Source organism: Neodiprion pinetum, chromosome 6, assembly GCF_021155775.2.
Source record: "Neodiprion pinetum isolate iyNeoPine1 chromosome 6, iyNeoPine1.2, whole genome shotgun sequence".
Lineage (NCBI taxonomy): Eukaryota > Metazoa > Arthropoda > Insecta > Hymenoptera > Diprionidae > Neodiprion > Neodiprion pinetum.
Window position 1 is genome coordinate 6,657,740 of NC_060237.1, and position 24,304 is coordinate 6,682,043.

Sequence of the window (24,304 nt, forward strand, 5' to 3'; positions counted from 1 at the left end):
TTTGAACTTTAATTAGAAAAAAAAATTCCTTACTAGCTTTATTAGAAGCCGAGTTAAATGAAGTTAATTTCCACTGGATATTTTTTACGCTCATTGCCACGAGATGCTCATTGCTACGGTTTGGATGTTTGCTTGCCAGGAGATAAAACTCTTTGACCGTTCGGGATTAACGGCAATATCCAAGAGTGGATATTCCAGTATCAAAGGAATGGCTCATCGTTAGTCTTTTTCTAAGTCATGTTCCGCCGCTGGACCATTAGAGTATGGGACTGTTTCGTCGCGCGTGAAGTGAAAGCCTGACCGAGGTTGGCGTAGAATGTAAAGAAGTTTTAGTCAGAGAGGGTACAAGACTGGGACCAGTCACTCGAAGGCAAGTTGCAACGAATGTTCAGCGCAGTGATCACCGATTTGCAAAGGTATCAAGACGAGGAGAGCGACTGAGCGCCGCTTCGTTTGCTTCAGTCTCCTGGTCCTAGTAAGAGTACCATACCGAGAACTCTTTACTTCCATAACCAGAATCACAGACTATCTGCACGCAGTCTTCTCCAGAACAATTGCCTTCCACCTCCTGGTTAACGTGCGGGTTCCGGTCGTTTTTTTTTATCGACCTAGACACTGTTTGTTTCCGGTCGTTTATCTTACAAGTTTTTTCGTTAAATCGCGGTGACGAGATTGCAACGGTGTCGGCGATTCCCGAAGGAGTCCATCTCACTTTGGACCAGCTGAAGAAAAGTAAGAAATCATATACAATATCATACATTTAAATTTATTTCCACTATAACTTCCAGCTGAGCATTAACGATTTTTTTCATCGGTTATAGTAGAGGAATTACAATGGAAAAAATTTGAAAAAACTCCTACTAAACGGATTACAAAACTTGAAATTCAGACGTTTGCTATTGTTACCGCGTTGGAGAAGTTTTACATAACTTTTGAGAAAGTGTTTAATGACACATATCGAGTGGGTTAGATGTTAGATATATTTCACCTCGCGAAGAAAACGTATCGTCTCTCATAGATTGTTTCAGTGATAGAGCGACAGATGAAAGTGGAAGAGTCTTATAATTTAATACCAATTGCGTGCTCGGCTGCTGAAGCTATATTATTACATCCACAGTTACAGGAGAAAGAGCTGTATAAACGAACCAGTCGTGACGGATTCTGTACATTATATACAGCTCGTGATAATTTCAGTTATCACAAGCTTTCTTTTCCGAACGGAACGGTCATAAATATAATCGCGGGAAACTGTAGAATCGCTTAGGATTTCAGTAAACGCTAAGAAACAAAAAGAGGAAGACGGAACTTTCGTCTGATAGTTATATTTGCTGGCGTGACCATAAATAATGCTCGAACATGTTAAGTACCACCGATTAGAACTGGAACGAAAAAAGATAAAATTACAAAGAATATAATTACAGCAATAAATTTGCGTTCAATTTATTTTTTACCGGTTTTATTACAGAGATTTTCGAATATCCTCAGTGTTCGTTCAATTTTTTGCCAAGCAATTTTACAGAATGGATATCCGCCTCCCAGTAACGAGTGTAAAAATAATACGAGTAACAAAGCCAGCTTACCATTAAACCCACAGACCCTTAACATGCGGTAAGCCACGAGAGTGAAAGTAATATTTATCATGTGAGTAAATGGTAATGTCATTGTTACAACTGGGCCAAGAGTTTAATTATTATTTTTGTCATCGTTATACGATGGGATAATTAGTCTCGAGATATTAACCCTGAAGTTTTAATTAAAAGGAACATAAAATTTCACCTTATTTACACGTGCTCTCAGAATTTTGTCAAACGGTTTTATGACTAGTTGAATACTCGTACCGTGTCTCGGTATTTACAAGGACGTAAATCTTTACGAAAAGTGTGAATTTACATTTCCGTTTTCACGTCACGTAGACTTTCTACAAAAAATCTGAAATTAACGAGATATTTTTTTTTTCTAACACAAACGCGCCTACTGCGTCGATTCGAAACTCGAATAGTCAAACAATGACGTGAGCATACAATAAGGGTACAACCGGCAGACACTTGAACAATGCGAATATAATATGTATTTAAAAAGTATTCTTCAATCTTCAATCAAAGAACACATAATTTAGTAATCATGATGGACGATCGTTTAGTCAATATTCAAATACGTCCAACAGCCGTACCGTTCGTTTATACCTCTTGTCCGCCTATTTATATTCAGTCCAAATTAACGACGGTAATCCATCTACTTGTTCGGTATTTTAAAATAATTTTATTCTTTTTTTATCGATCCACCCACACGTCGCTAAAAATGATCTAAACCCCGTTCAAGGTTTTCTTCTCAGATTATCATTCCATTATGTATCGAAAGAATTCTGCAGGAAAAGTCGAACGTACTAGATTTTCGCCCGTTACTCTTACTCGCGATTATCAGATAATGTACAAGGAAGGCAGGCATAAGCTGGCATGATCCAGTGCACTAGAGAGGGAATGCCTCGAGATACCTGCAGAGAGTAAATTGACGCTTTCACCACCTCGCAGACTCGCGCCGATAAGTAATTCCGGTATGGCATTTCGATTTTTCCTCGGTTCAAGGATCGCGTCTCCGCCCATAACGCATATTTGTATCGGCGGCATGCAGGCGCGTTTCTGTTAAAATCGCGATAACTGCACAACGTCCGATTACCCCCGCCTACGTACTGCAGAATTATATTATATATACGTAAGAATTATTGCCTCGCTCACGTGAGTTCCGATTAATGCCTGCACGTGACGAGAACATTTATACACATATACATATGCAGTTATAGCTTGCCCGCGGGATTGCAGCCAAGAACGCAACGTGACTGCAGTTAAGTCGGTTTGTTTAACAGGTGCGCGTGAAACTAGCTGCCTACAAGCTGCAGGTGAACGGAATGTTCCTTTTTCCCTGATTTGACCTACCAAGCCCTGCAGCTAGAATAGATACTCGAGGTGTATTTATTCCGCAATGCAGTTGCTCAAGATCACCAATTTTACAACGTTTATTTGAAATCGCCTTTTTCAACTCGACGTTAGTGAAACATCGTTTGTCGATGAAACCGCCCCTGTAGATCTTTATAAATTTGAAAAAAACTAAACGCCGCAAGCTTTGCGAAAATGGCATAAATTTAATTGCGAATTTTTTCAGGCTCGTTGATTCCCATCGGAGCATTGAGGCGCTTTGCGTTACCGCCTTTGCCGTTTATAGTTAGGTAACATTATCGATAACAGTTATGTATTATATACACTCGCTGCAGTAATACGTATATCGAACTTTCCTGTTTTCTAATCCAATTACACTTACCGTTTGTACACACATGCGAATTATACGGGGAATAAATCTGACACGAAACGCAATTGCATATTATAAATACGTGTTAGAAAAGTCTTTTCTCAAATGTCTGGAATTAGAAAAAAAAAAAAAAAAACTCGGGCGATGATCGAAGAAAAAAATAAGTCACACTGAATATTTACGCATGCGTATAATAAATGAATGTAAGCCGGCAAATCCATCGAAAATTTATTTATATATACGGTTTAAGCTACACACGCGCTATACTTGTGTATAATAAATACACACAAGCGAGACTCGGAGATTTCACTTTTAATGAGAGAACTCTGCTGCGGCAGCGATCAAGAGAGAGGGGGCATTGATGTCTCCTCTTTTCAGCTGCGGAGCGGAGAGATTGGGGGACCTACTGAAAAGAGAAAGAGATGCACACTGCAGAGGAGGAAAGTGCCCGGAGTCATCCGCAGCTAGGGTTAACGACAGCGGATATTTGTGGTCAACAGTCTGCAGCAGCGGAGGCTGACCGTGATCTTGGACATTGGTCAATAATCCTTAAGAATAATATAACGCCTCCGCATTATAGGTGTACGGTCTACTATTCGGCCGATGACCGGATCACGTTTACAAGCGTGAACGCGATTTCAGTTCTATTTTTCTTATCTTATAACATAAATTATTCCAGTTTATAGTTACTGCGAGTGCCGCATGCGATTTAGACGAAGAGAACCGTTCGTCTTATCCCACGCGGTTTTATTTACCGTTTTTTTCACAGCTGAGACGAATGATATTTGAATTTCTTCAAGTTGCGGCGTTCGAACGATTGAATTGAAAACAAAGACCAATACGATATTATTGTAATATTTTTCAATATCTTCGTTGAGTTTGAACTGCGAACCGCGGGGACTTTGGCTCGTTTAGAAAAACGAGTTTGTTTTTAATTAAAAATCAACGCCCGTGCTTATAGGAATTTGTTCCTCATTCCGACTAAGAGTCATATTGCTGTTGGGTCAAAGTCACCACCATAAATATTGGAGATTGATTTCGCATGTCGTTGAAAACAAGAATCGCAGCATGGAGTTGTTTTTCTGAATCAAATTTGTTTGAACTCGTTTCGCCTTATAAGCACGAAATCTACGGACGATCCATTACACGTGTTTATAGGAATTCAACAGAGCATTGAGAACGTTATCCTTCACTCTAAGCGGTTGGCGGTTAGAACGATCTTTGCGAAGTAGAAATCTTCAACGTCTCCAATAGCGTATAGAATATCGAGGACATGCGAAACGCGCGATTTCTCGTTTCCTGAGACCATATCTTCTCACCAGTGAGCATAATGCGGCTGATGGAGTTTTCCTCTTCTCCAAACTTTTATAAAATGATTAAAATTCCTCATTTTTAATGACCATTTAAAAAGCAGTATTGAGAACATGATAATTTTATAAATTTGTGTATATTGTTTTCTATTATTACAAGCTCAGTCGATTCGTCTTTTTTCGCTAATAATTCGTAAATAAATTCCACGTGAAATATACTAGAAATATTTCTGTGTGGGTGGAATCTCGGACGTGAGAATGGGACGCATGCACAACAGTGTACATGTGCGATTGAATATCCAGGGGTGCTCGAGAGCGTAAGCATGCATATGAATAAGCCTGCAGCAAATTCCGAGGATCAAGTATATTGTACATACCTACCTATACGCATTGTATGTCATTGTGAACCTCGAGCATGCATACGCCCAGCTTGACAGGGTCATTGAGAACAGGTTCTCCAGCGATTTAGTGCAGTATTAAAGAGGCTGGACATTAAAATGTGAATTAATTCTCTACTCAAAAGCACCTTGACTTTCTTTGTCTCACTCAGAAGCTGAAAACCAACAGAGAATTCAAACAGCTCGCGCAAATGGATTCTGGAATTCAAATTTTTGTTCAAATTCGGGCAAAACCGATTAAGCACCTCGCTCGTTATTCAACAAACCGGTCGCAATGGTGATTGATCTAGGATATCCGCAAGTTGGCTCTCGTAACGCAGCAGTTGCACCAGCCTCCGCGGAGGATACGGATTAAAAAAGTTTTCGCATTATAGGTTTGAAAATACGGCCATCCTGCATCGCTCCGTAAATAAGTAACTACAGGTGGCTGCGTTCCGAAATTAGCTTCCAGTACTGCCAACAATCTTTTATCTCTTTTACTCACAAGCTGTCGAGTTTGTGATTAGCTCTTTCTCTGTCATATAGGGACTCTTAGCACTGCCAGTGACTTTTCGGAACGCACCCTATGATCGTTGCTTGGAGCCCTCGGCGCGGTTTCAGGGGGTTCCCCCACGCGCATACTTGCACCTATGAGCATACTGACATGCATGAAACATTTCACAACGGCATAAGACGGCGCGCGCACGATCTCACGCGCGATTTTCAATCTAGTTCAACGGCTCCGCTGCGAGCCGAGGACAACTACTGTACCGCAAACCAAACTGTAACGCATATACAATCAATTTACAGTTTCAAAATCCTACACATTGAATGTACACACATGATGAGTATACGCCTTCATTCAACAGCGTCAATTAATATTCTCGGCTTGGATCAACCGTCCCAAACGGTGTAATTAGGAAATTTGAATTCGGAATCGCTGACGGTTAACTTCGAAATTTCTTTATTTTTTTTTTCAAATATGGAACGCGGGTAGAAAGTGAAACTAATCGTCCTAACAGGATAAACTGAATAATACGTTACACTAATGGTTTGATTCATTCCTGCACGCCAGATGTCAATGCAATTTTCTTCACCTACATCCCACGTCCGCGGTAAAAGGCCTGTTCTTCGATAAATAATGATACATTGTGATAAAAGTTCTACAAGCCGAAGATCGCGCGGGAATCAAAGAGCTCGATCGTCTGTCCCACGGTTGAAAAAAATCGCAATGTCTTACGGTGACGCGAAGGGCATTACTATTGCCATTATTCCCGTTGTCTTTGACGCTGTTGTTATTATTATAAATAAAGATGAGGCCATGGCTGTACGTCGAATACCATCCAATATAGATAATAAATCCACCACTCCCATCATGCCCGAGACAAAGCGCCGAACAATTTCTTCCCCGCGGAGGCACACTGCATACAAACACCTAGATATACATGCATACGGACAGCGATTACCGGAGCCTTGACACCCTAGCTGTCCGTTGTAGCGTAGGCATGTACAATATACAAGCTTACCGCTGTCATTATCCTACGTAGCACAGTAATTGTCGGTGGGCCGAGCATGAAACGGCGTTGGGTTGCAAAGAGCGCTCCAAAAAAATGTCGGTAATTTTTTTTTATTCTCTCTTTATCGTCATGTTATAGCTACGGACGAAATGTGATAGGTGCAAAACATTTTATTATACAGGGTACGTCGCAATTTTCGTCAATTTATTGTACAATGCATAACATTGTGATCCTCGACCTCGAGGCAAAAAGATCAGGTTCATCTTTTTCACTCTGTGTCTTGTTTACTGGATCGCTGTGCAGTAACTTTACAGCTCAGTAAGTACACCGAGACTCTTTGCGGCCGCGGAGACGAGAAAACCGCGCGATGCTCGTCGTTCCATATTCAAATTCAATGACCTGATTAGTTTCTTCGTTTTTTTCCGTTGAAGTTTTTTCTTACCGACGACCAACGGGTTGGAACAATTCAATTCGATAGAGATGACTGCGATTTTTAATCTAGTATTCGATGGAGTGGGTGCAGTGTAATTCGATTACGCCGTGCTGAATATGAAGAGAAATCATCCGGCTGCTGGCAACAGCCGAGGAATATCAGATATTTTGCCTATAAAGTGTTTCTACCGCAGTGATGTTGGTAGTAAAAATCAGGGAGAACTAGGATATTCATTAAACGGTGACATCAATACTTTTGTCCTTCGAAAAGTCAGTGCAGACAGAAACCTGTAATTCCTTCTTCAAAAAAATTTATCTAGCAGGGTTTTTATTTAGTCATTAAACGCATTATGATCCGCATAACGCGTGTATACCCATTTTAAACTTTAATTCCAAGATACGGGAATTCTCAGGTTGCGTGCTAGAGCGATCTGAAGAGATGTTAAATATCCTATGAATAAAAATAGTCATTTACACTTTGTGCCTAAAAATTTATGTACCCAATTGCCTTGTGCATTGTTCTCAAACAAACTTTGCCTTCGCGTCCGATCACCGATATACCATTCGCATTATTTATATTACTGCGATGCAGTTACTTCTTTGCTCTCTGTGACAGCTGCATGGTTAAGGGAAAACTGGAGCTGCTCACATCGCACCTATCCGAGCACAACTCGCAATATATTATTAGAAAACAGATTACAACCGTCTGTTGCAATACCGTGAGAAAACACAACGGTGAAAGGTAAACCGCGCGTGCTTTGAACTCACGTATTACAACCGTGTTAAAACGTACGTCTGCAGCAGTTCTTTGATTGAATTTCGTCCGATCATTGTTTGCCTCGGAGATCCAAGACGGATCTTTCGAGGAATATATTGATACACACACACACAAGCAGTTATCGTAGGTTAGACAGTTGGAGGGGGAAAAAAAACTTGCGCTAATTTGAACTTTGTTTAAAAATCTCTCCCGAAAATTACTCTATTTATTAAACCACACACGTTCAATCAGAAAACAATGTTAATTCAGTAACGAACGTCCTGCTGTAAGAAAAAATTTATTTTATAATCAAACTAATCACCGCTTAAGTGTCGAAAGTTTGTGTTTAGCAGGTGAACTGGCGATCCTATCGAGTATAATGTAATTTAAAGAGTGACACCTGGTATGTTCAATCACCGAATGAATTTTCTGAGGGATCATGAGGGCCTAAGTATAATTCCGTAGTCCCTTGCTTGCGAGAGCGTTCAGAACGAGTTGGCGACATCTGGCGGCAATTCAGGAATTTGAGAGAAACACCTGTTTGCCTCGTATCAAAGAAAAAATACAACGAAAACTGAACTTTTAAAGCGTTTGGCGCAGACGAGAAACATATCGACGCATTAAAGTATAAATTAGTTAGGTATTTGTAGTAAAAAGTATAGTAGTAAAGTATAGTAGTAAAAAAAAAAACAAATAAAATAAAAAATGATGAAAAAAATTGACGTTCACAAAAATCTATTCCCATAATGGCATCGATTTATTATACAAATTATCACCAATTACGTATAAATTTATTATTTACACGAGGTTATCGAAAGTAATGTACATTGTATGTTTCTTATAACATAGGTATTCTGTTACTATCCGTGACTCTGATAGTCGCGAGGATGATGCAGGTTCTTAACCACGTGTATAAAATTGTACGGTTAATAGTTCTTGAAGTGTATAAATATCTACAGACCTTATAGTGTAGCCTCGAGAATTTTCGAGCCTCATAAAACTTTTCAACAAATATTAGTATATTAATACCAAGTAACACACGATCATATTCGGGAGTAAGAATGACCGCATGCCTATTGCTGACTCGTTTAGTGCTGATCCTTGAAGATGGTTTTAGGAAGGCGTATATAGTTTGTGGTATAAAAACATACGCGTAAAAAATTAGAAAACCTACCTAAGCTAAGCTGTTCCTGGCATATTTATATCTCGCGGTAGTTTATTTACCGTAGCGAATTTTCGTATGAATTTACACCTTAAAAACGAATATTTCACAGGTGAACCACGGTGATAAAATCGCCACCAGATGAAACGGATCTCGATTTGAAACGGTTAAGAAACGCCTTCGCAGCCATCGTCCCGATAAACATCCGATCTTAACATAATCGAGCACGATTTCACTGCACTCCGGCTACGTTACAGCTGCATCTATTAAACGAAACATAGCACCGTGGGATAGCTTGCAATTAAAATACTGCAATAATAGCGATTCTTCTTTTATTCTTATTCCATCCTTTTTTCTTTATGTAACATCTTACGCCTAACTGTGCTTACGCAATTTGCTAATTGAATACTCGCCTCGCTCATGACTACCGTGCGTACGTATAAGTACCTTGTATATTATATACCTATAAGCGTAATTTATTTAATTCCCAAGGATTTGGTACTTTGCGTTGTCATTTTTCCCCCTTATTGACCATTGTCTTGCCTTAGGATCGATCGGCGCGGATATTTTTTCAAGACTAAACGGTTGAAACATACGAACATTAGGTATGCCTGTGTACAAATACACATACTCACACACGCGCACACATAATCTTTTATGAATTCTTGAGGGAGATAAAACGTTAAGTCACCCGATGATCTCACGGTGGCCTCCTTGTAATATTGTTTGTATTAATAAATTTAAAATCGTTGCGTATAATAAACCTGCAGCGTACGATTGTCGATATTTATATATGCAAACGCACAGGCTAACGTAAATTATACGCGAACAAAAGTTTTACGATTTTTTCATTTAATTTCATTTTTACATCTCTGTTTTACTCACAGGAAATTCTATACGGAATTATATCTTCTTAAAATTTATCCAACATTATCACAGATTCCAATTAATTGATTTTTTATTTTTTTTCCTCATATCTTTCAATTCCAATTGATAAATCTTTTCATACTGGTCGATTATTTCGGTCGTTAAATTGCCTCAGAATTTTGCTCGGCGACCTCGAAATTTTACATAATAATCCAAAACACGGTGGGAATTTATCGTAAATTATCTACTTCCTCTGATTTATTTTATTCATTGCGGGATTATGCCAACGCCCATGCGGATCTTCCACTCGGGATTAAAAAAGCAGTTCAAAGGCTGTTTTCCAGTTGGCTCGGCTCTAATTTATCGCACAAATTAGATCCCCTACCGGTTTTTTCGGAAATATATTTTATGCCGCACGGATTCCATCGAGCAATTAAATAATCCTTCGTGATCACGCAACGTCCTTCTTTAACTCGCTTCAATTTAATGCACGCATAAACTATAATAATTGCCTGCATATATATATATATATATATATATATACATAATAAACTAACTGCACAATGTCCATTTACCGATTTGCCTGCGGGTAAGGTGGAGTCGACGACAAGCAAATGCAAGCCCCCCGATAATTTATACAAGAGAACCACGAATTTGTAGCCACTTATACAATAGAAATATTCGCACGTGTGTTATTTATTTATATATTTTTTTCTTCGCCCGTACACGTATGATAATGTGCAAAAATCGAGTCAGCAGAGGGGACGAATTTTTTTTTTCTGCACGCGTAAAAAAACAATCACCCGGAAACGATATAGAATCGCGAATCTTTTTTCATTGGCACATGTATTATTCCTTCGTCGCATGTGCGATTAGAAAAAGATTTCTTATGGCTTCCCTTTGTAAACGGCATACTAGAATTACACGATTGACTCGACTATATAGGTGTGTAATTCCCAAATGACAATGCGATGAAAAAAAAAGATTAAAAACAGATTAAAAAAAAATATATCGACGTGGGCTGACACAATACAAATGAGCAGCTACAATACAGGCCATCGATTCGCCTCGAAAAATCTCTCGTTGAATATCTTATGAGATTCGTCGATCAGAGGCTTATGCAGCAAGCATCAGCCATGTGTCTCGATCGATACGATTTCGTAATAAATTATTTATCCGGTGTTGTGCAGCTTCGTGCAGCTTTTATCGAGGTCTGAGCTTGCGGTCTCACCTCGGAACGTTGAGAGGCGTGCTTCTTGTCAAATTTTTTTCAATGCAATATATACTTACCACGTAAATCGTCGCGCCTCCTCGCCGAGTGACATTCTTCGGGGCAGCATTCTGGGATCTTCGGGGTCACGGCCCGTGAAATTCGTCCTTGAAGCTCATCGATGAATTCCGAACGGCTATCGAGTCGAAAAGGTTCCCTCGAATCCGGCCCGCGGTGTAATTATTCATGAGATAAAAGGAAAAGGGAGAAGTGGCAGCAGTTGGGGAAAAACTGTAGAATTAGAATTCTCGTTTGCATTGTATTCTCTTTCTTCACATTTATACCTTTCGAACAACGAATTGCCAAACCAGTTGCTTATTGGACCGAATAAGTTTAAATAGGTTTTTGTCATTCAACGTCGCGCGCGCGACATTAAATTTCGTTAACACTTTTACTTATACCTATACATACATATTATGTGTGTCACTGTAAAAATGTAATTGTCACCGCGCGGTTTAACCGCAGAGAAAATTCACTCGGTTTCAAACTTTTTTCACATCTATTTCTTTATAACCCTTGTTTAATCAGGTATTGTATACTAGTTAATTATACGTCTGGTTAGTAATTGCGGTCGGACGAAAATTGCGTTGAATGATACAGTTGAAACCGACGTTGCGTCTCAAGACTATGATATTGGCTCTACGATATGAGCCAAAAATTCCGTATTTATTTTTCTTCATTCACCAGACTGGCTGCCTAATTGTCTGATTCAACTTGTGCATCATCAGCCTCACTCAGCCGTGTAGGTAATGAATAATAAATCAAGCATCGCCATCCTTGAGGCCGGTTAATTTTTCATTTTCTTTCATCTTCCGACGCGTCTTGATTATATTTAGCGATATTCATACTCGGCAGTTGCAGGTACAGGTATAATGTAATATTCAAGCCCTATTCTGTCCGTGACACAGAAAACCGAGACGCACGGTGCCTAAAATTGATCGAAATCGAAATTGGGGTGAAAATTATACATTTTCCATCACGCGATACGTCTAACGTTAATTGTGTATGAATAACATTACGCACATGCAAGGCATATTTACAAGTACAAGTATGTATAGATCGAGGGTATATGCGTGGATTTTGCAATGGGTTTCGTACATTATACACACGCTCAAAGGCATTCACTTCACGTTCGCGGAGCTTTAGAATTCCTATTCGTTCGTTCTCTCTGTACCGCATGTAACTTACATACTTATTATAGGTATTGGTACACGTTTTCAGCCATCGAAAGGCGGCTGGACGTCGGTTCTTCAAAGAAGCGCTTCTATGACTTAATTCTTGGGCATAGCTTACAGTCAACAGACTTCGAACGTATGTACCCTAAAAGACGATAAAAAATTACTCATTCCTCGCTCGTGCCTTGCCTCGGTTTTTCGGAGCATTACACCTCTCGCTTCTTACGATTGTCCTGTTTCTAGGTATGTATAGACATATCGATAGCGTGCCTTACGTAATTTACGTCAACAACCGTTTGATCCGAAAATAGAAAAGCGAAATACTTACGTATATTTTAAACATAAAAATCGCGGTATCAGGTGGATGGTCAGAAAATATATTCACACACTAATTTTTTAAAAATTTTTATCAATTATTTGCTTTTCTACGGCCACCTTGAAAACACATCGCGGGACACCTTACGTTTTATATTTATTTTTCAGCATTTCACTTTCATACGTCTTTTCCTCGTCTTCATTTTCGTTCAAATTATTACGTATGCCGCTGTATGCATGTATACATATCGTAATGCTGAACCGCGACTAAGAAATTAAACTTAAGGTAACGCGAACTCTTGTAGCAAGATGTTTATAATTGAAATTGAATTGACCTGGCTAAATCACGCCTATAACTGCGGTGAATAGAATTCTTTATTTGCCGTCTTACGAAATATATAATATACTAGACACAACCGGGCATTATGTAGGTACGCATTTAACCGCTGCAACGCGGAGAAAGGCTTGATGGTTATAATATTCGAATGAACAAAGATAAAGATTGTACACTGATTTATATTACTCCACCTCCTTGATAGATGCGGTAAGAATTCACGCGTTAGATTACTTTCATATTTTATCTTCGCGTATGTGAGTGGATTTTGGATATGTCAACGATTACTGCAAACGTGTAAATTTCCTCTTGTTTCTTTTTTTTTTTTTTTCAAGTTTCGATACAACCGCACGTTAATTACGTTAACACTGCGATTATCTTCCGTGTCATTCTTTTAAATCCGTACCGATTTACATCTTGGACCTTGACGCATTATCGAAGGGTTAAAGCCGCGCATAAAAATTTTATAAAAAGAAACGGCAAAAAAATACCGAAAGAATGAAAAGTCCCATCAAAAAAGTCGGAGCTACTTGACGCGGAAATAATTTGCGAGTCCGGAATTCGTCAGTGAATTCTATAATTCATGTCGAAGTTCGTTGTAGAGAAAGTTTCTATATATATATGTACCTGTTCGTGATACGAAGGCTTGAAAATTTTATTTTCATTCCCGAATCAACGGACGCAACGTTACATGCGGCACGGCTGATATAATAAATATTTCTACCAATATGCTTGTTGCTTTCAGTTGGCTAAATTCGGGCATTTGCGTGCGATGACATCCGATTGATGAGCGCCATGGCTTCGAGATACGCTGTCTTGATCGCATTCCTCGTTTGCGGTGAGTAAATATATGGGTATATAAATAAATGTATGTGTATATATTACACGTAACGCACACATCCGAACACATCAATTTTTATTAACTATTTATTGCCAGGCGGGAATTGGTCTCGTGCGTATACCGCGTATCGTGGCGTGGGATTATTTCACTCTTCGCGATAAATTCTAAAAAAACGCTTCAGGCTGTTGCGATAGGTAAAGCCGTAAAATTGACATTGCCGAAGCCTCTTATTGCGAACCTTGACCATCGGAAGCAACAGTAACTGCAGTATTGGCCATGCTAATTCCATACGTTAAAAGAAGCATACTAATTTATTATATTCGTATTTTTTTTCATTTTTGTATCTCAACGTATTCAAGATCACGTTCAATTTAACGGTTTCTCTCCGTCGCTGTTGCGGTGACGACCCGCGTTCCGAATCGAGGAATCAAAAAAATAAGACCGGTGCTAAATTGCGAACGTGATCTCAAAACGCTTTGGTCATTTTTCCTGATTATATAGAGCCTGCACTTGATGTTGCCAAATCCTGACACTTTCCCCACATGCTGGATAGAGATACCCTCAATAATAATTGTCTATCGCAAGGCCAGCCTGGCGAACGTTTCATTCGATTACTGTCAAGGTGTTACTAAATTATGTGTGTATCGGTTCGATACGTAACGTGCTCCAATTTCAATCAACTCGATAATTTATAATCCGATATATTTAACTTCCGTTTTAATTATAAAATCTTGCCGCGGGAGGATATTACCAATAGGGTTGCAGCGGATTTTGAAAAAAGAAAAAAAAAAAAAGAAATAATCAGCACTGACTCTATACCTGCATGTCAACGGATAGACGATATTAGTTTTTCGCATAATTATATTGTTTGTTATAACTGTCTAGTTTTTCTCTTTGCAATAATAATGCAGCGTCCTTGCCTTGCAGCAACACCATAATATGTATAATGGATATGCCTATATGTTGGAAAGTCGCTTGTAGCTGTGGGAAAGACAAGCCATTTAACAATAATTATTGTACCAAGATTACGAAGCATGTGCGTGTATATATATATATATATATATATATAGGTATATGTAGGTACAGCTACGTTATACAGAGTATGAATCCAATCGTGAGAAGATTAACTTGATCCCAGGAGCAGGTATTAAGTGAAAATGATGATGACGATGATTGTGGATAATACCTTGTGCCGAGAAAGAAAGTGAAGAATATCGACTTTCCTCGTTTATCCGCATTACCGATTCATCGACTTCACCTCGTTGTCTTCTCGTTTTCCAGTTGCTCAAACCTTGGCTCAAATTTATACCGGAAATTCGCCAGTGGCTGCGACGCAAGTACCAGCAGCATCACCAAAAAATGAATTGCTCACGCAGACTGTTTACGGATTTCTCGACTTCACGACGACCATTGGAAACACAGTGATGGTTTTCAGTCCCAACAGTGCTCCTCCTGGTGAGTAAAAATAACGCATTTTCTCGTTTTAAGTACAGCAATAAAAACTTCCCTGAATGGGATAACTCTACGATCTTTGCTGCAAACGTATAATTTATCTCGTAGAATTGAAACTCTGCTGGCTCGTCTGCCTCTCGATTTTTGCACATACGTTCAATTTCAAGGACTCAAAAATCCTTTCTTCGTAAATACCTGCATCGAGATGCTCTCGAGGTGTTCGAGCGAAACGTTTCGCGAGTTTATTTTCCAAGCATATATATAACTCGCAGCTGTCGAGTCACTCGTTGAGAATGTTCATCTCCCTTTTTTTCATTATTTTTTTTCGTTTCATCTCGGTTGCTTTGTTCGCTGCATTGCCGCTGCGCGGGAAATTAAACGTCGTAAGATAATATCTTGGAAAAACATTAAGCATCGCGTGCATTGCGGTGAAAATAAAATTACTATTTCAATTCTGTAATGATTTAGGAAATAGATTACGCAATAGAACGGGAAATCGACGAAGGAAGCGACGACGGCTAAACAGTATGAAACAGATACACGTAGGCGGTAGTTTTTGCCTCTATTATATCCTGCTTGCTTCATTCATATTCTCCGCACAACTTGTGTGTTGGATACACGATCAGAAGTTTAAAAGTAACGCAGCAATACCAATTCTCCGTTATACGATGTAGCGGTTGTTTTCGGGCTGACCGACGCGACGGAATAAAACGCGACTGTAAATTTGCAAAGAATATCAGATCCGCAATTCTTCCAATTTACACGAAACTCTGTCTTCGATAATTCTTTATATATATATATAAGTAGAAAGAAGTACGAGTCGTGAGTTTAACTGATCGCATAAGATTCTCGTAATAAATAACGCGAGTTTGCCGGCTCGGGTTGCTGTCGTAATAAGTACTTTTTACAATTAAATATAGAAAAGTACAGAGCCTTATAGAAACGGTATTGCGGATTGTGAGCTGGCAGGTTTTTTTTCCACCCATTCGCGCTGCGGGGTGAAAAACTTGTTTCATACCGATCAGTATAATCACGTGTGGTTTGAAAATGAGAAATGCGCTAACGCGCGCCTTCTTTCAGAGGGAAACAAGCCAGAGAAAACTGTCGTCAAGTCGCAAGCGCAACCGATTCAAACAAAGCCGGCGGAAAGTTCGAAAAAAGTACCCGACATCCAGCCCAGCAAAACTCACAAGAGCGAATCGCGTGAAGAGACGAAAAAACAAGAGGTTAAGGAAACCAAGATCGTCGTAAACTCGGTTATCAAACAGAAGGTCGTGAAGAATTCCGAAGACAACCTGGTGCCGGCGAAACGTGAGGTGAATATATAAATTATGGTATTTTAAACATGTATGACGCATTTCTTTTCTCTTTATTACGCTCAGCAGATTTTAAAGCTATAGACGCGATTCATTTCGATTGCGGTAAAAACCAACCGCGTTACTCGAAAATTTTTACTCGTCGTTCCGTCATGCCATCCTCGACAACGAATCAGCCGCGTGCCTTTGTATATAATCAGCGGATCAAGCGGTTAACCGAGGCTAATTGTTCTTTTAAAATTAGTACGCGTTTCAACAACAAGAAGGCACGAATCGGGATATTTCTTTTCGTCACAAAACCCGACCCCTGATCCGCGATTGTTCCCGAAATATTTTTCCGTCGATTGCGCAACAGCAGAATTTTTATCCGAAGTATTTTTGCGAGTAAACCGCAATCCGTTGTGATTTTTATGAAAAATTAGAGATTCCGCAAGGCGTTGCGAATGAATTTTCGCGTTTGCACGGCGGAAATTGAACCGCGGTAATCGTCGAAAAGAAAAATTTTCGCGGTAGAAAAATCGTGATGCGTGACTCCTTCAGGCTGCACCTTTATGAGGTTACGCATATTTTTTATCTTTATCACCCAAGGACGTAAACGATTTATCGTTTGTACAAGTTTGTTGGATCCAGGCATTATGGTACTTAAAAATAAGGAATTACGTAACGAGGAGAACACGTGCTTGCGGAAATTACAGAGTGTGAAGACTCGGGTGGACGTTGTTACGAACAGCCCCGTAGTTTCGAGCGTTGTGGAAGTCCGGCCGGTCAACGAGGTGCCAAACGTTGTCAAGAACAATTTAGCCGAGCCTGAGTACGACTTCCTGTCAAAACAACCGACGCAGAGCGTCGACGAAACTTACAAGGTTTGTGCAGAATCGTATCCCCGTTTTTCCCCGCACGAACATTAGTGTAATATAATTTATACAGGTACCTACACACCGGTTAATTAATCCGCAGAGTACAAACGAATCTCGCTCTACTCAAGGTTGTGCAATAACCAGCCAATACGAGTACAATGATTACATACGTATATGCATGCACACATGTACAGATGTGAGGCACGTATGAAAGCATACGAATCGAGAGAAGGGAACGTCGCTCGTTGCATTATTATAATATTGTGTATACACGTATAGATGCAGATATATTTCTTTTTTATGTAAGTCAGGGCAGCTCGCAAAATGAAACCCATTGAATTTTGAAGTCAAAAGCAACGGGCTTATCTCGCTATCGCTGGATTGGTACAAAGAAACTCGCAACCATATTAATGTCTCGTCTCATTTATTTTATTTCACGTTTGCACGTACACTTGTGTTTTCTCTCTTCTTCGCGACCACGTTTCTTTCAAATACTATATGCTTCCTTTTACGATCGCTACTCGCTCCAAGGACGCGGGGCGTGCGTTATTTAAGTTTGGCAATTTGACACGCAAGCTTGTTAAAAGTCCTTCGCGACACGCTCTATGCTTGTAATAATTACGAACGCACACGATGTAATGCGAGTCAGGAGTACGAGGCACTAATGAAGTAGCTTCGTTGTTATTTTACCGTATCGCCAGTTTCGGATGATCGTTGTGGGAATGATTTATATCTTAAATAATTACGCCTAACGATACAAATCCTCCATCCGTTAAAATCAAAGACATCGCGGATAGTTCAACAATTTTTATCACCTCCATTTTAATATTCGACACACTGTTTCTCTTTACTGTACAATAACTTCAAACAATCTCGACTCTTTTTTTTTGTTTGTTTTGAATGAAATTTACAGTACGCGCGAGTCAACTGTGTAATAAACGTCTCGAGGGTGCGATAAGGTATAACGTATAGTGTATTATATACAGAATATGAATTACTTTCACAAACGGATTTAATTGATGCGAAAAAGGGAAAGTTGCGTGTCACACATTCTGTACCTACATATACTGAAAACCGGCGCCGCTATGTTAGAAACTATGAAATATTCAACACCCGGGTGTAATGGAATATATAATTAACACGGGTCATGTCGAAAAATCTGAAAATGTTGGGTGTGCAAAAGAGTCTGCATTTCGAGGTGACGATGAATAGTACGATAATACCGATTCGCACTGTGCGTACAAATCGCTTCCCGATTGTTGCAAAACTTGGTGTCAGGCACTCGAATCGTTTACTTTTGACTGCCGGCGAAGCGCGCGCGTTTATTCGCGGTCCTTAAACCGACGATTATCAAATGCTTCCAAGAATCCCGATTGAGGTAGGTCTGTTACGTTTCAGCTTATAAACTTGAGACCATCTTCGAAACATCAGGCGAAACCAAGGCCCACGGCTAGACGATCCAAGGACAACCCAACCGGTTTGGTAACGAAACTGGGAGGCACCATTGTCAAGGATGGTTTGACCACCGTCCACGAGACCAACGTCATAGGTACTTACATCAATGGAAAGTACGCCCAGGTACTACAGAGTTCATCGCGCGTGTTGGGTGGCGTCCAGCAGCCGGAGGGTAAAATCAGGCCCACCAATTCCCACAGAATTTTGAAAACCATCGGACCTCAGCACGGCAAGCCGAGACCTCAACTCGAGCCGACCCCGACACTTCAGGACGACTCGCCGGGACTTTCGCCCGAAAGCATCGTCAACGCTCAGTCAGGTGAATATCCATCTTTCGCTGATTGATGCGAACGTGATGAAAATAAAGAATCCCGTTTTTCACTATTTTCGCAAATATTCCGGGATTTAGTTGAGTCCGAAAACCTTGCGTAAGATTTTGAGGAGTGTATACCTGTGTTGCAATTGTATTGCGTCGATCTTGTACGGATAGCGTGACTCGTTTCGTGGGAAGAAAAAAAAAAAATATATCTTCAACGAGTACGAGGACGTTTGATTGTAATACGGAGAAAACCGGGTAACAAGTGCGGTTGGGCATTACGGTTTGATGCCGGGCCGGATAAAACCTGTAATTCTATTCTCTGTGCACCGAACAGGTACTAACATAAGGACTTCTCGGCGTCATTCGAGCAACAATCAACACCGTCCCAAGTTCCGTAACAACAAGCTTCCCGAGGATTCCGAGAGCGGTGAACAAATTTCCACGCAGAGATCGTCCGGGAAAAATCGACCAGCGGCCGGAAGACCCGGTTACAGGTAATCGATCGACACGTGATTACACGGATCCAGGAAACATGACACGAGGTTACACTTTGCATTTGATAACAATAATTGTAACGTTGCAAACTGAATCGCGCACGATATGGAAACCAATACGCAAACAAACAAACACGTACACGTACACGAACACGGAACAGAGAACGGTCGACGACCCTAGTCTCACTTCGAGTCTGGTCTGCTTCGGGATACTTTCAGGAACAGAAGTCAAATCACGACGACGACGACTAGCGAAGCACCAGTAACTCGACGTAGAAACGGTTTCAGGCCAAGTAATCAGCCCAGTCCTCCAGCGAAGCAGAATAGAGCGAGAATCGAGTCGTCATCCTCATCATCGTCGTCTTCGTCATCGAACAATTCACCAAAGGTAAAGTTCCCGAGGGCACCAGGCAGGTGGTCATACAAGACGACCCCTAAACCACGAATTGCGATCCGCAAGCAGGTTGAAGATGACATCGAGAAGCCCTTGACGCCGGAAGCCAGTGTCCAGGTCCAAGAAGTCGTCGTTGACGATAAAGATAACAGACAGATCCAGATCAGCCAGAAAAAGATACAGGAACAAGAAACAACTGTCGAGGACGAGCAGCCTGAGGCCAGAGAATCCGAGGATGACGGAGACGCCGTTCAGGAACCGCAAATCCTTCCGCTTGAAACTATCAATGTCGAGATATCGACGCCGGCCGATTTCAACGACGTTTACTTCGAAATAGCCACCATCAAATCGCCTTATACATTCCAGGTGAGCAGTTTCAAACTTTGAAAACCTCGTTACCCAAAATATTTCCTATTTCTTGGTGATATATTTTCCGAATATTCGCCCGTAAGGCGCGTCCTCTTTCACAAACTTTCATCGAATAAAGTAGAAAGTGTGCTAAAAGTCAGCGTTGTATGATCACGTTCAAAAGTAGCCCAAGATCTTTAGCGTTACATTGAAATTTCGATAATAATAATAAAAAATAATAAAAATTCATAAACTTATTTGAACGCATCGCTTTTCACCCGTGTCTTCGAACGATCCTCGAATGCAAATTCACCCGCGGTTAAAAAATATAAAATTGCAAAATGTACACGAATGACGATTTTTTCATTCCCTCGAACGACGCGAAGGTTGGAACGCAGAGGAACACTCGGTACGTGACGGTGACTTCGACGGTGAAGAAGAGTTTCGCAACGGCGGAAGCATCGCCGTCGGTAAACCCGTCGGAGCCACTAACGGAGAACATTCTAGCCAACACTGGCGCGGCGTACGAAACGACTCTTCCCCTGGACTCGTCCGTGGCGACACTTCCGGCGATATCCCTCGACCCAGGTCAGGCGACGCCACCGTTGGAGACGATAACCGAGACCTTCTCGACGACTCAAACGCTCCTCAAGACCCACCTTCTGCCGGTGGTGGCGGATGGTAACACGACGAAGCTGACTCTGGTCCAGACCTACCACATCGCCAGGGTGGTAACGGCCACGAAGACGCTGCCGCCGATGGAGCTGTACCAGTTCATACCGAGCAAAACTCTCAACGAGTTCAACTCCCGGCTTGACGAGGCTGGAAGCGAGCTTCACCTGGAGCTCGACTTCGGCGACGACGACAGGGACGACGATGATATATTAAAACGCGTCGCACCCCCGTCCGACTCTGACTCTGACTTGAACCCCTTCCGCCACGGGGATTCAGCCGGGAAGACCAAGGCTGGTCAGGAGGCTCACCCATCCCCGATGGAGCCTCAACTCAGTCCGGAACAAGCCCAGCAGCTCGCTCTGCTCAAGTACTTCGGCCAGCCTCAGCCCCAGGTGATAACAACCTCGCGGCCAGTCGTCGTCGTCGAGACCCTCTACGAGTCCCACGTTATCCCGCTCGTCAGCAAGGGAAACACCATATTCTCGACCCTCTCGAGGCCCGTCGGTACCGTACCCAAGACCACCTACGAGTACGGCACGTCGACCATCGCCCCGCTCCTGCCCCAGGTGCCCCAGGTACCCCAGGTACCCCAGGTGCCCCAGCAGCTCTTCCAGCAGCCCCAGCAACAGCAGCCCCAGTTCACCGTGACCACGGCTCCGATAGTGACTCAGACCCTGGCGACCGTCTCCGACTCCAGGGTGCTCAGACTTACCTTCGGCGCGAAGACAGCCTTCACGACCTTGTTCTCAACGAGGGTCGTCCCCACCGCGGTCACGACCTACGTGACATCGACAGTCCCTATCCAGCCGACGGTACCAGCTTTTCCGGGTTATTTCCCACCCGCGGTTGGATATCCGGGTTATCCGTTCGTCGGTTAGACGATTAGACGTTGCTTCACGTATCGTGCGTACAGTTTAGATCGAACGTGTGTTTTTTTTCTGTAGGATCATTGCCGCGAGATATATATATATATATATAATCATACATGTACATACACGTATAACTACATTCGGACCCGAAAGTTATAATTAGGGATCAGGGATCCTTCCGGTGCTGAGAGACGTGTATCCAGCGTGGTGAGGAGTTTGCCTAACGCCGTTTCTTAAATTACCGATCGACATCCGCAGTGTCGATCGAATCGTTGCGATTGCTATACTTTACAGTCTTGAATAAGATCTTCGATCTTAACAACCGTCGTTTATCTGACCTCGATTTATCGAGGCGAGGGAGCGGCCTGGACCGAAGGCGATTATTCTCATCCGCCGTGCACGCATGCATGCGATCCCGCGAACGTGAATGTTTCATTAGCAGTGTTATTAGAGGCGAGGGAACCTATGCGGAGTAGCCTCGAAAGGCGGAAACGGAGACGGCCGTGTCATTATTTGATTTGAATAAATTCTATTGTCATTTTTTGACAGGACCATGCGAGCCACAGCCTTATGGTATTTACATCCGCGTACCGGCGTCCTGATCATTGCTATACACATAGGTGTACACACATAATTATTGTTCACTTTTCTTTTTTCATTTCCGTTCTTTTCTTTTTTACACTTCACTCCATCGCTGGTCTGCACTCACCTCTGCCACTTCAGTTCTTGCTCTCGTTTATTCGGCGAGACCTCGACGTGTATCAGGCAATGGCATCGATCAACCAGTAAAAAGAAAATTATTTCATCCATCGTTTCCCACCATCGCTCCGTAGTTTCGTAACTTTTCTACACGTATACGTATGACTTGTAAATAGAAATATGTATGCAGACGACGATATACATTTAACGTAGGATACCCAATCGTTGTTATCATTATTATAATAATAATAATAATTATTATTATTAGTATTATTACCGCGTACACATGTAATCACCTTAAATTATACACACACATATATATATATATATATATATATATATATATATATACATATATATTATACGATGCCAGTGAAATCAGGATCTTGACTGATAACCAAAATAGTGACGAAAATTCTGACACAAGTATGTGTTTTTCGAATTATTATACTTTGGCTCAATTTAATTTATTGATCTTTTTTTTCACAGAATTTTTTTGAGCAATTATATATATAATTCGTATGCATTTGCGCAAATCTTGTCGTAGATCAAGTTATCGATCAGTCCAGTCTTCAATTATTATACTGTATATAAATTATTAACCAAACTCTCATTGTCATGTATTGTACATTTAATTACAGATAAGTATATGAATTTTGTAAATAAAGAATGAAACATTGAATAATATCTGTCGTAGTTATTTCACGCGATAAGGAATTTCTGTAAATGCGTTAAATTGCGAAATACTACTCGGAACTACTGAAAATTAATTAAAGTAAAAAAAAAAAAAAAAGTTACTCGTACCCAACGGTCGGATCAGATATAATGAGGTATAATTCCGTCATAGATTACCATCGAAATGATTGATAGGTACGTAGCAGTACTTTACGTTTGCACTTTACGTGACTTCCTAACGTTCATTATACCCACCCAGAACTACGAAAGTTTATAATACAACATCGAATACTTGTTATGAATTGCGCAACTGCTGCTGGTAAATGCTTCGATTATGTGGTCTGCCATTATCACAAGTATCGGCATAAGGACTTTACATGCTCTTGTTAGCCAAGTATTCGTTAAATTCGCTAGACCCCCAAGCACAAGGCTTAGTAAAAAAAATTTTGAAAAAAAATATTAAACGCCATCGCCGTAACGTTTGACAAATTGCGCTCAATCGTAGGTCGTTAATCATCAAACTGTACAGGTATCAATTAGTTCGCAGTTGGACAGATTTTTCACCAATGTATGATTGCTTCTGCGTTTCATAAATTTTGTAATCCTCGATTGATAATATTTCGAGTCAATGTTCTGACTGCAATTTAATTTCATCACGTTGTCACGATTATTTCGTTTTCTTTTCGTTCATTCTTACTGGTCGGTGGAATAATTTTTTTTAACTATTAACGGATCGGCGATCCCTCCTCCTATCCTACGAGCGACCCAAATCAACTGCTCGATCGCTTCGAGGCTCATTAATTTTTATACCTTGGACATTTCTTATTTCCGTTCAGCCCAGAGGCGTCGGACACCGATGTCTAATCGAATGGTATACGCGTTATCGAATATGTTTTTGAACTGGGCAGGGATCACGTATAATGGACAGTTTGCACAAGCGCGTGTCACTCCAAAAGGTCATGGTTAAATTGCTGGCAATACTCAAAGGAGCTATTGTATCACCATTACCGAGTCAGCTCGCCTTAAAGGTGGCTAGCTATTCGGAGCAAATTTTTTTTTCACTTCTCGAAGCGCGTTCTACGTCTCGGTAAAGT

General features: G+C 41.0%; 1 protein-coding gene across 4 annotated transcripts; it reads left to right on the forward strand.

The window, feature by feature from the left end:
- Positions 1-310: 310 nt before the first annotated feature.
- LOC124221408 (mucin-5AC) lies at positions 311-23,220 on the forward strand. 4 transcript variants are annotated; one of them, XM_046631383.2, is made up of 10 exons: positions 313-732; positions 13,562-13,654; positions 14,939-15,112; positions 16,190-16,425; positions 17,121-17,288; positions 18,681-19,056; positions 19,391-19,550; positions 19,770-19,938; positions 20,014-20,310; positions 20,679-23,220. In XM_046631383.2, the coding sequence occupies exons 2-10, from the start codon at positions 13,603-13,605 to the stop codon at positions 21,843-21,845; spliced, it is 2,799 nt and encodes a 932-aa protein (XP_046487339.1). In that variant the 5' UTR covers positions 313-732; positions 13,562-13,602; the 3' UTR covers positions 21,846-23,220. The 4 variants fall into 4 exon arrangements, with proteins under 4 accessions (XP_046487340.1, XP_046487338.1, XP_046487339.1 ...); XM_046631382.2 differs by having other exon boundaries at positions 312-732; positions 19,839-20,310; XM_046631381.2 differs by having other exon boundaries at positions 314-732; positions 19,770-20,310.
- Positions 23,221-24,304: the final 1,084 nt, after the last annotated feature.

What these genes read in the sequence shown, in the direction of transcription:
- LOC124221408 (XM_046631381.2), top strand. Translation starts at nt 13,603, where the DNA reads ATGAGCGCCATGGCTTCGAGATACGCTGTCTTGATCGCATTCCTCGTT. An exon ending in GATCGCATTCCTCGTTTGCG is followed by an intron (nt 13,655 to 14,938) that starts GTGAGTAAATAT and finishes CTCGTTTTCCAG; the next exon opens with TTGCTCAAACCTTGGCTCAA. An exon ending in GCGTCGACGAAACTTACAAG is followed by an intron (nt 17,289 to 18,680) that starts GTTTGTGCAGAA and finishes GTTACGTTTCAG; the next exon opens with CTTATAAACTTGAGACCATC.